We start from the raw sequence: 12139 nt of genomic DNA, 5'->3' as shown, positions 1-12139 counted from the left end.
AGGCATTTAAGAAAATTTCTGTCAAATTATTAGCTGCCTGGTAAGTTAACTGAGCAGAGATTTTACAGAATTAGTTCATCAAAGTCATAGAGCAAACAACAACAAATCCTAAGAAGGGGGAATTTAATTTCTTGAGTTGTCACATTATATTAAAATGTCTACTGTTCAATACAAAATTTAAGAGACATGCAAAGAAACAAGTTATGTATGGCCTATAGACTGGAAAAAAAGGCAATAAACAGAAACTGTCCTGAGGAAGCCCAGACATTAGAATTACTGGACAATGAATTAAATCAACTATTTAACTTAGATATGTTTAAAGAACTAAAGGGAACCATATGAACTAAAGGAAAATATAAAAATGATGTCTTACCAAAAAGACAGTATCAATAAATATAAAAATGCAGAATTAACTAGTAATTCTGGAGTTAAGAAGTACAACAAATAAAGAATTTGCTACAGAAATTTAATGGCAGTTTTGAACAGGAAATGGAATCAGTTAACTTGAAAATAGGATGAGATTATCCAGTCTGAAGAACAAAAAGTAAATGAATGAAAGAATGAATAAATAAAAGTATAGCAGCTCCATGGACCTGTCCCATAAAAAGTGTTTTTTAAATACTACAAAAAAAAAAAATATATAGAGCCGTAGGGTCAAGAGCATCAATACAGGAGCCAGGGGCAGGTGGTTCACACCTGTAATCCTAGCACTTTGGGAGGCCAAGGAGGGAGGATCACCTGAGGTCACCAGTTTAAGACCAGCCTGAACAAAAGTAAGGTCCCATCTCAATAAAAAAAATCGGAAAAACTAGCCAGGCGTGATAGGGTGTGCATATAATCACAGCTACTTAGGAAGCTGAGGCAGGCAGGTTGCTTAGGCCTCGGAGCATGAGGCTGCAGTGAGCTCTGATCAGGCCACTGCGCTCTATCCTGGGCAACAGGCTGAGATCCTGTCTCCAAAAACAAAACAAAACAGTATCAACTTTAGAATGAGATTACAAAAGCAGGAAGAAGCAGAAGAATATCTGATAAACTATCTACAAGTCCAAGAATATTTAACAAACTCAAAGTAGGAAACTAGAAGAGATCTACACTTAAAGACACGTCATCATCAATCTGCTGAAAGCCAAACATGAAACAATCTGGAAAAAAGCAAGAACAACTCATCACATAGAAAGGATCTGAGATCAGATCCTGCTCTCTTTAGAAACAATGAAAGCTAGAAGGCAGTGGATGACATACTCAAAGTTCTTAAAAAAGAGAACGAGAGAAAGCAAGAGATACTGCCTACCAACAAGTGCACATCCAGTAGAGATAGCCTTCCAAAATAAAGGAGAAACTAAAACAAAAACAAGAGCTTGTTGGTAGCAGATCTAACCTATAAGAAATACTAAAAGAAGTCTTTCAAGTTGATATAAAAGAGCACTAGACAGTAATCTGAATCCATATGAAGGAATGAAGAGTACCAGTAAAGGTAAACATAAAAAGAAAGGCTCGATCTATTAAGATGTAACAATTATAAACATAAATGCACTGAACAACAGACTCCCAAATACATAAGTAAAATATAACAATTAAAGAGAAAATAGATAATTTAATAATAATACAGACTTTTGATACTCTACTTTCAATAATGGGTTGAAGAACTGGACAGAGCACAGGAAGTAGAGACTTAAACAATATCATAAATCAGCTATACCTAATAAATATATACAGAGCACTTCATCTATCTATAGCAGAAGAGATATTCATCTCTAGTATACACTGAAAATTTTCTAAGATAGAACATGTGGTAGGCCATTAAAAAAAAAAAGACCTCAATAAAATTTAAAGGATTGATCAACACATTATGTTCTCCCATCACAATTAATTAAAAATAGATCAAGACTAAAAAGTAAATACTAAAATGGGTAAAGTCTAAGAAGAAAAATATACATGTAAAAAATCTTTTTGACCTTGTATTAGGCAATGATTTCTTAGTTATGCACAGACAAAAATAAATTAGACTTCATAAAAATTAAGGCTGTAAAAGACAAATGACAGAATTGAAGAAAATACCTGCAAATCCCAGAAATCTCACAATTTCTAATATAAATAAATCTCACAATTTCTAATATATTTCTCACAAATAATCTAATGTAAAAATGAACTAACAATGTTGAGTATCTGTCACATACTCCTCAGCCATCTGAATATCTTCTTTGGAGAAATACCTGCTCAAATACTTGCCCATTTAAGATTGGATTATTTGTCTTTTTATTTGTAAGAGTTCTTTATATATTCTGAATACTAGATCCTTATAATATACTTAATTTGCAAATATATCTGTAAATATATGCCTCCTTTACACTATACATGAGAAAAGAATGTACTAAATGTAAACTCCCCTCCAAGTTAGCATAAATTTAAAAGTGAAATCTTGACTTAGCCTACCTTGACCCCTGAAGATTTCACAACCATCTTATGAACTAGGAAAGGTCTCAATATGGAAAGACACTTCTTTAAAGGTTTTCTCTCTGTTGTACAAACTTTTTAGTTAAACAAAAATTTTAAAAAAGAAAGGTGGTTCTGAACCTTGCCATAAACTAGGACACAAACGCACACTTGAACAAAAAATATTTACAAGTACCATAAGCTTTAAATGTTAAATTGTTGAGAATGGGTTGGAGATGAGCAGTAGAAAAGGGTAAGGAGGAATGCTTTACAGCTAATATTGGCTGGTAGTATTTGACACAGCAATTTATTAGAATGTGACATATTTAGTATAACATATAGAATCATTTTTGTGAGAATATTTCACAAAAGCTTTATTTCTCTTTTCAAAGATGGACATTGTTTTATTAATATGTAATCAGTTAATAACAATAATTCCATTTAAAAACACATTTATCTTTCATAAATAATTTACTTTTATCTGTCGGAGAAAAATGTCAGGTCTTCTCAAACCTAAACAGTTTTTTTAGAGTAGAATTTTCCTTAAATAGGGAAGGTTATCTTAAACTTGAAATTACCAAATTTATGGAAACTACTGCTCATGCTCTATTTTCTACCATGAATCAAGAGATTTCCAAATACTTAAAATTCAAGAACCAAGGCATGTGACAGCCACTTAACTTCTATAAAATAAAAGTTGCTGGTGCTGAAATTTTAAGAATTTCAATGAAATTTACAGACAAAACTTATCAATTTCTAACAAGTGAGATTATGTACAGAGATAACCATAATATTCTGTGCCTCATAACATCATTCTTCTTCCTAGTTTTTGCTGATTTTATAACATAGCTGCAATTTTTTTTCTCATCACAAGGGCAAACTTATACCCCCTTCCCTTCAATCTGAGTGGGCTTGTGACTGCTTCTAACAGAGTAACAGAAGGGATGCCATGTGACTTCAAGGCTAGATCACACTACCATGCAGCAACTTCTGCCTTGTTCACTGGAACACTGAGCCACCACATGAGAACTTTACTGAGGCCACCGTGCTGGAAAGATCACAAGTAGTCTCTCCAGCTGACAAGCTCTAGCCAAGTCCACCCATCTAGTCTTACCCATCAAAGTGCCAGAAATGTGAATGAAGAAGCCACTTGGGAAGTAGATTCTCCAGTATCAACAGTCACTGGCTTTCAGCTCTTCCCAGCCATGGCCATACAGCAACAGACACAAGTCGTCCTTGCTGTGTCCTGTCTGAATTCCCAACTCATAGACTCAATTAACAGAATCAAATGCTTTTTGCTTTATGTCACTATGTTTGGGGTAGTTCCTCAGCAATGCATAACCAGAACATAGATTAGAAATTTAATTGAACAAATGTTAAGTAAGTGTCATTGTTATTGGGCAAATAAATTCAAAAACTAGTAAAGACACGGTCCTGTCCCTAAAGGAATTTCTAACCAAGCAGCAGATTCTAACTTGCAGAGACTATTTAACACATAGAACAGTATCCGGCACAAAGTAGACAGTAAATACTTGCTGAATGAATAAACAGATGAACGATATTATTGACAGTTGAACATTGAATAGTAATACATTTCCATCTGAATGTCAATGTCTTTATTTGACAGAATAAAGATTAGATTGTTTATCATACTTGTTCAACTGTGATATAAAAATCATATTAAATTTTTAATAATTTAACTTTTTATATTTATATACTCAATAATTACTCTTAGCTGTTTACATCAAGCAAATTACAACCTTTTCAAACCAACCACCTTTTCATTGTATCTTTCATGTCACAGGCCTAAGACATTTTGGAAATGATTAAATTGGTAATTCAAATATTAATAAGCACAGCTGGAAAATTAAACTTTCAACTATATGTAACTCCTTAGCCTTTATCAACTTGTAACTGATGTAAAGGATAGTTTGCAATTCCTAAGATTTTACATGATTATCACAAATGGTTTGATAGAAAACATTAGTGATACTTCGACTACATATTAAACTCTTGAATGCATGTTAAAGGAATATTTCTAAAAGTTTGTGAAATTTTTCTATCACTACTTTCAGAGTAAGAAGTAACAGAATTGCAACTTCATTCGGTTCCTCTAATATTACTTAACTAATGTTCATAAGAGTCAGAAAAGAATATTATGCCCTAAAAAGAATAGTTCTTTCGAGAGAAGTTAAGAAGCCTAAAATACTCTTCAGCCATAACTAGTTCTGACCCAAACTAGTATATTATTCAAACTTCTGGTGTCAATTTCTAAGAAGCCTCTGCCATCATGCTCAAATTCTATACCTGCTGGTGACAGAAGATACAGAAAAACAAGGCTATGTTACACGCATTTTCCAAAAGTCTGTCTATCTTACTGTCTCAGTTCCTATATTTAGGCAATACCGCTTAGATTCAAGGACTTTATAAATCTAAATGTTTCTAACATGTTAATAATAGCTTACTCATTTTTGTTCTTTTTCATGTCTTATTTTTAAGGAAGATAGTGAGGCCGGTGCAGTGGCCCATGCTTGTAATCCTAGCACTCTGGGAGGCTGAGGTGGAAGGACTGCTTCAGCTCATGAGTTCGAGACCAGCCTGAACAAAAATTAGATCCCCAATTGTACTAAAAATGAAAAATGAGGCAAGAGGATCACTTGAGCCCAAGAGTCTGAGGATGCTGTGAGCTATGATCCATGGCAAGAGAGTGAAACTGTCTCAAAAAAAAAAAAAAAAAAAAAAGATGGCTAAGAGTGGAACCCCTTTATAACACTGGGAACAGAATCAATGTGTATATTCACATGCATATGAAACTTTGAGTAGAAAACAATTTGTCCTGTGGTATACAGTCAGCATGGTTTATTAAAATAGTAAACAAGAACATTAAAGCTTAAGTCTAACTATACCATTAAGCAGCTTTAAATCTGTGACTCAGTTTCCTTAATTATAAAATGTGAAGATTAGGCTAGGTGTGGTGGCTCACATCTGTAATCTTCTGGGAGACTGAGGCCAGAGGATTGCTTGACCTCAGGAGTTTGAGACCAGCATGAGCAACAGCGAGACCCCCATCTCTACCAAAAATAGAAAAATTAACGGGTGTTATGGTGGATGCCTATAGTCCCAACTACTCAGGAAACTGAGGCAAGAGGATCACTTGAACCCAGGAGTTTGACATTGCTGTGAGCTAAGCTGACACCTTCGTTTATGAACTAGAATGCTAGATAATGTCCTTCAATTCTATAATTTTGTGTAAGTATAAAGGCAAGGTCTTCTATACTAGACTTAACACTATTACACGTAGTATCTAAATCCAATATGATGTACTATGCATTGTTTTTCACAGGAATCAAGATTACTACAGATATATGCTATACAAATGGTTTGCCTTGAAGTTTAGAAATCTATACATTTATTTCTGCCATTTTATGTGCTTCTACAGACATGATATATTTTAACCCTTACCTAACTGTATAAATAATTTTAAAGATCAAGTCTTTTATCAAAATCAAATTATAAAACTCACCAATCAACTAAACTAACCTTTTAAAAACCTTTTAAAAACCTTTTATTGGTAGAACAAAAGTCTTTTTAACTCCTTCTTGTTTAGTCCCTAAAGACAGAATCTTTACAAGACCTTAGCAAATATCACACATATTTATTTCTACCTTGCAACAAAATTATCATTTTTATTGGTTGCAAGATATCCCATTGAGCTTATGTGCTATCATATTTTTAAACCATTCCCTACTTTTAAGTAATGAGATCAACTCCTATTTATCAAATTATGTACAATGTTTAAGTGAACATTATTCACATATAATTTTTCCTTCTTTTGGATTATTTCCTTAGGATAATAAGCTAGATAAAAGGATATTTACATTTATAGTTTTAAAAACAACTTTCCTTGTAAAAAGAATCCATCGTAATATTCTGTTATCCATTTGAATATAACGGTTTCATATTATAGCAACAAAAATATTAATAGGTATAACATACTTCCTCTCTGTAGTTTTTATATTCACATTTTTAATAATAATGTTAAATACTGTCTTGTACAACCTATTTACTATATCTTTTCTGTATATGATTTACCCCACTTATTAGTGCTTTGGTATTTTTTACCAAGTTATGTGTTTGTTTGAACAATCTTTTATTCAAATAATCTTTATAAAACCTTGATTACTTCTCATTCGTATTTTTTGCTTACCTGTTTTTAAGATGTGCCTCCAGATCACAGCGTTGCATTACATCTTGGCACACTGAAGAAAATGGACATAAAACTAACAATTTGTCTAAAAGTTTATGAACTAGAATGCTAGACTTCTTACACAACTTAAAATGAAGTCTTTTCCGGTCCAGTGGGCAGAAATCTTTCTCCTGTAAAAAGTTTCTGAGGCACTTGTAGCAGAATGTGTGTCCACAGGGGGTATCTAGTGGCTGCAATAGAGGCTGAAGGCAAATATGGCAGACTAGGTCATCATCCACTTCATTCTGGTAATTGTATAAGTGGTTTTCTCTCGTCCAATGCTGCTGGCCACATTCAAAACACAAGGGGTTTAAGGAGGAGGAGGAAGTCTGTTCCACAGACACCATCTCATCACTTGTCGTTCCCATTTTGAATCAGCTGAAGCAGTTTCTATATCCTTATATGCTGGCCTTTCCTTTAACAGACAGTGATGTATCTAATCCAAGGTCTGTTTTCTCTAGATAAGCAAAATAAACAAACACAGAAAGTAATTAGTATTGATTGAGATAGGTAAAGAGTATCAATACAGTATATTACTAATTAATTTTTTTAGTAAATACTTAAGGTTCTGATCAGGTAACAAATTAGTCATAAAAATTAAATTAACTAATTTGCTATTTGGCTAGGAAGAATAACTTACACTTCCAAGTTCTTGATGAGAAAAGAACTTATAATTAAAAGCAAAGACACCATATATTATACAGTGTTACATAAGAAACAATAGGTTTGGCTCAGCGCCTGTGGCTCAAATGGCTAAGGCACCAGTCACATACACCTAAGGTGGCGGGTTCAAATCCAGCCCAGGCCCGCCAAACAACAATGACGGCTGCAACCAAAAAATAGCCAGGTGTTGTGGCGGGCGCCTGTGGTCCCAGCTACTTGGGAGGCGGAGGCAGGAGACTCTCTTGAGCCCAGGAGTTGGAGGTTGCTGTGAGCTTTGATGCCACCAGCACTCTACCCAGGGGGACAGCTTGAGGCTCTGTCTCAAAAAAAAAAAAAAAAGAAACAAAACAACAGGTTTATTTTTCTGACTGAAATCTCCAATGACTTCACTGCTTGGTGGTCATTTTAAAGACAATCTACATCATGTACTAAACACAGTAATGCAATCTGAGGTATAGTGTATAATGCATTTTCATTTGTTATCCTAGTCACGGTTCTTTGCTTCTGATTGATTTATGCATTTATAGTACTATACCAAAGATTGTGCCTTTGAAATGTAGTCTCAAGGATAATTCAGAGTCTGTTAATATTATAAAACTGACCTTTGTTAAACACTACAGAAAAAATGCATTTCAAAATATGTATGATTTGAATATTCTCCCTATAACAGATTAAAGATATATTTGTATAACAATATAAATAACATCTGCACTAACCATGAAGTTTTATTCCACTTAAAGATTTTCCACTTACTATTTTATTCCATTTAAAGGAAAAACCAAACAGATATGAAATGTTATAAATTCCACCTCAAATTATTCCACACTTCCACTCAGTCTTGCTTAGAGCAGCAATTTGTGTGAGTGTGTGTGTCCTCCCAAAACAAGACCCTTAAAATAGACTCCTCCTGTGCAGCACAAGCCAAGCAAGGAATGCTCCCCTCCTTCAAGAGTTTCCATCTGAAGCACCAGAAGAAACCAACTCCAAAAGCAGTAGCTCTTTGTGTTTCTTCTACAAATATTTACAGAGCCTCTAGAATATACCAAACATTGAACATGGATAGAGGGGAGGTAGGGAGAGGACAGTTAAGAAAACCCATTATTAAAATTTCCATGTAGTAAGTACGCCAACGAAGTTATGCATAGGATGTTATGTGACTATGGTGAAAGATGAAGAGAACTAGCATCTAATTTAGCTTCGCTTTGTGGCCGGAAATACTTTCAAAAGGGGAAAAACATGAATGGCTGAATTTTGACAGGAAGCATTAGCCAGAGAGAAAAATGGACAAGGGCATCTCAGACAAGGGGAGAGCATTGGCTAAGTCACAGTCAGGTGAAAGTATTCAGGGAATATGAAGCAGGTAAAAACATCTGGAGCACAAAAAGCATACCTGGGCAGGGGGTTTCTAGAACTTAGTGTACTTGCCACAGAATGGGTAAGAGGAACATATGTTAAGGCCACTAGCATTTGTACATATGTCAATAACAAAATTCTCCCTCCTTTGATCACGTATGTGTTTGCTAGCTTATTTACTTAGAGTATTTAATATAAAAACAACATTAATGTTGGGTGGTACCTGTGGCTCAAAGGAGTAGGGTGCCGGCCCCGTATGCCAGAGGTGGCAGGTTCAAATCCAGCCCCGGCCAAAACCCGCAAAAACAAAGAAAAAAATATTAATGTTTTAATAGATTTAACAAGCACTGCCCTGAATGAGAAGAGAGTGGGATAAAATTCAGCTGGGACAGTTAGCTTGAGATTAACTCATGTTTTTAAAACTACCTTATAAAGTAACAATAGTAGCAGCCTATAATCTAAACTCCCATGGGTACCAACATCAAGAGAGCAAACACTTCTTGTATTTTATAATTTATGGAGCTTGTTCTTTACCCTTTGAGCATCATAACTTTGTAAATGTCAGTGCAAGGTATGTGAGATTAAAGAGAAACATCGTGTGTATTGTAGGCAGCCCGACTGGTTCAAACTAGGTATTTCAATACAGAATTCCTACAGATGCTTGCTCCTACTCAGCAAGAAAACTCCTGTCTTCTGCTCTTTTTTGTTCATGATAGTGTTTTCATTTTTCTTTTCCTCAGGAAAATACACTGCAATTCTGGCCTCCCACATAATGACTAAGTATTTATCTTAAGACTATTTTAATCTCTAAATAACTTCAGTTCTTTGATTACTTTCATTTTTATCACAAAATCTTTTCATGAGGAAAATGAGCACGTTCCCATTTAAAATGCCATATAACAACTGCATTAGCTCCACCCCCGAAATACCTCCATGTTACTATCAAACAAACGTTAAATGAAAATTATCATAGATGGATCACTAACATGCTTATAAATATTGCTTAAAGACTTGTGATGGCATATAGCACAATTAAGAGTACAGACCCTGAATCTGATTTGGGAGGTCAAATCCTCACTTGGTCACTTATTAAGCCTTGTTACCTTAAATCCTCTGTGTTTGTTTCCTTCTCAAATGGAAAATGGGGGTAGGAAGAGTGCCTGTCTCAAAGGGTCAAAATAAAGAATAAGTATGGACAGATCTTAAAACGGTGCCTGGCAAACACAGGTGGAATCTAAGTCAGCTATTATTAAAGACAAGGAAACCAAAGGTCAGACAGATTTTACGATCTGCCCAAAGCCATACAGTGTATAATGACTTAGTAAGAGAGAAGGAAGATAAACTCAGCTCTTTCTTGCTTCAAAATAAACCAGTAGGAAATTAAGTGATTACAGGAAAGAGGAAAGGTGTTTCATAAAAGCTTCAGTGTGCGAGCTTTCCAAGGACAAAGGCAGCCTGGCTCCACTCTCCAAAGCCCAATCTTACCCCTCTGCTCCCAGTCCAGGTGGATCTTTTCACTTCAGCCTTGTGTGCACATCTGCTGTACCACCTTACACTACCTCTTACACCTGGGTCCCTTGGCAAGTTTTGGTGACTACAACTACGTCTATGTGTAAGATATACTCATGTTTATACATAATTTTGATTTCAGATTTTATTTGAGCATACTTTGTAGTATTAAAATATAAGTTAAATAAATGTCTCTAACATTTCCCAAAATATAAAGTGTAGCATAATATGTACATTTACAAAATGCATAATTTATGTAAAAATATTCCAGGAATAGTATGGAGAAGGAAGCTATTAAATTGGCCAGGATTATAACAAGACATTTCTAATAGTATCTTGAAAAATAGCCAGTGCAATGGGAAGGGAGTTATGAGGCATTATTTACCATCTAATTCCAATTATAATTAACATGATTGCTCTTCCTGGTTTATGGGATAAGCATATCCTGGCACATTACAAAGACTCTCTGAACTATGGTGTTTCACTGCTAATTTGCATAATGCAAAATTATATATCATTCAGGTAATTTCTCTTGATGTTACTCTCGACTCACATTTAAAGGGTCCTCACTGGCCCTAACCTAAGAGATCCACACCAGGGAAAAAGATGATGAGCCATGGTTACTACCAAGGCATAGTTAGACAGGAAACATCTGTGGTTCCTTTGACTCAATGATGCCAAGAGTCTAAGAATACCACCACCACCACTCCCCCATCATTTCCTCCTGGCCCACTCCTACTCACTCCCTGGTCTCAGCTCAAACTGCCTCCTCTGTCCAGTCACACTGGCCGCCTCCTACTTCTGGGTGTGCTTCCCTTCCCTTCTCTCCTGCTGTTGGTCTTCATGCCCACCTTCCAATTACTGTATCAAATTGTTTGCTCATCTGTCTCCACTCAGTATTTTTTTTTACCTTTTGTGTTCCCACATCTCAAGACATACTATGCACTTAAAACAAAGTAAATTAAAGAAATTGTTTTCAGGTTCATACATAAGCCTAAAATGAAAGAGTCCTGAAGGGCACTGCTATACAAACATATAGGAGAAAATCTTGTACATCGGTGGCACTGCAAAGCAATCAACATGTGACATGGCACTGTAATTTACAAATGAACAAAGAGTAAGATATCACTCCCTTTACAAAAGGCTGAGAAAAAAGTCTCCTTTGATGCTCTCAACACAAGAAATTTTCTTATTGTATATGTCACATTATCAGCTTTGATAAATGCCTTTGTATGAAGCAGTGGTTGTCACATATTTTTGACCTCAGAATCCCTTTATCCACTCTGGACAAGTCTGGCAGTTTCTTAAAAAACTAACACCCAGGCAGCACCTGTGGCTCAAAGGAGTAGGGCACTGGCCCCATATACAGGAGGTAGTGGGTTCAAACCTGGCCCTGGCCAAAAACTACAAAAAACAAAAAACAAAAAACAACCTAACACCTAATACCCACTACCATATGACCCAGTAACTATACTCCTGGACATTTATTCCAGAGAAGTAAAAAAAAAAAAAAATTCACACATAAATCTCTGTGTGAATGTTTATAGCAACCTTACTTGTAACAGCCAGAAACTGGACACGACCCAGATGTCCTTGAATGAGTAAATGGTTAAACAAACTGCGGTAAATTCATACCATGAAATACTACTCAGCAATAAAAAGGAATGAACTATGATACACACAACAACTTTGATGAATGTCCAGAAAATTACGTGAGTGACAAGAGCCAATCCTAAAAGGTTGCATACTGTATTTATATACATTATGCCACTTATATACCATTCTTGAAGTAACAAAATTGTAGAAATGGATTAGTGGCTTCCAAGGACCAAGGAAAGGCTGGGAGTGGATAAAAGGGTGACATGAGGGGCCTTTGTGAAGGAAATGTTCTGTACCAGGAATGTCCAATCTTTTTTCTTTTCTTTTTTTTTTTTT

General features: G+C 35.3%; 1 protein-coding gene across 2 annotated transcripts in view; it reads right to left on the bottom strand.

The window, feature by feature from the left end:
- Positions 1–12139, bottom strand: part of LNX2 (ligand of numb-protein X 2) — a 77913-nt gene that overhangs the window by 31938 nt on the left and 33836 nt on the right. For both annotated transcript variants that reach the window (XM_012810009.2, XM_023517749.1), the window contains exon 2: positions 6641–7136. In XM_012810009.2, coding sequence (XP_012665463.1) covers positions 6641–7047 — 407 coding nt within the window. In that variant the 5' untranslated portion in view covers positions 7048–7136. The remainder of the gene's footprint in view (positions 1–6640; positions 7137–12139) is intronic.

The sequence above is a fragment of the Otolemur garnettii genome, unplaced genomic scaffold, assembly GCF_000181295.1.
Source record: "Otolemur garnettii isolate 467f Iridium unplaced genomic scaffold, OtoGar3 scaffold00120, whole genome shotgun sequence".
In the NCBI taxonomy this organism is placed as follows: Eukaryota; Metazoa; Chordata; class Mammalia; order Primates; family Galagidae; genus Otolemur; species Otolemur garnettii.
This window is presented reverse-complemented; position numbering and strand designations above follow the sequence as displayed.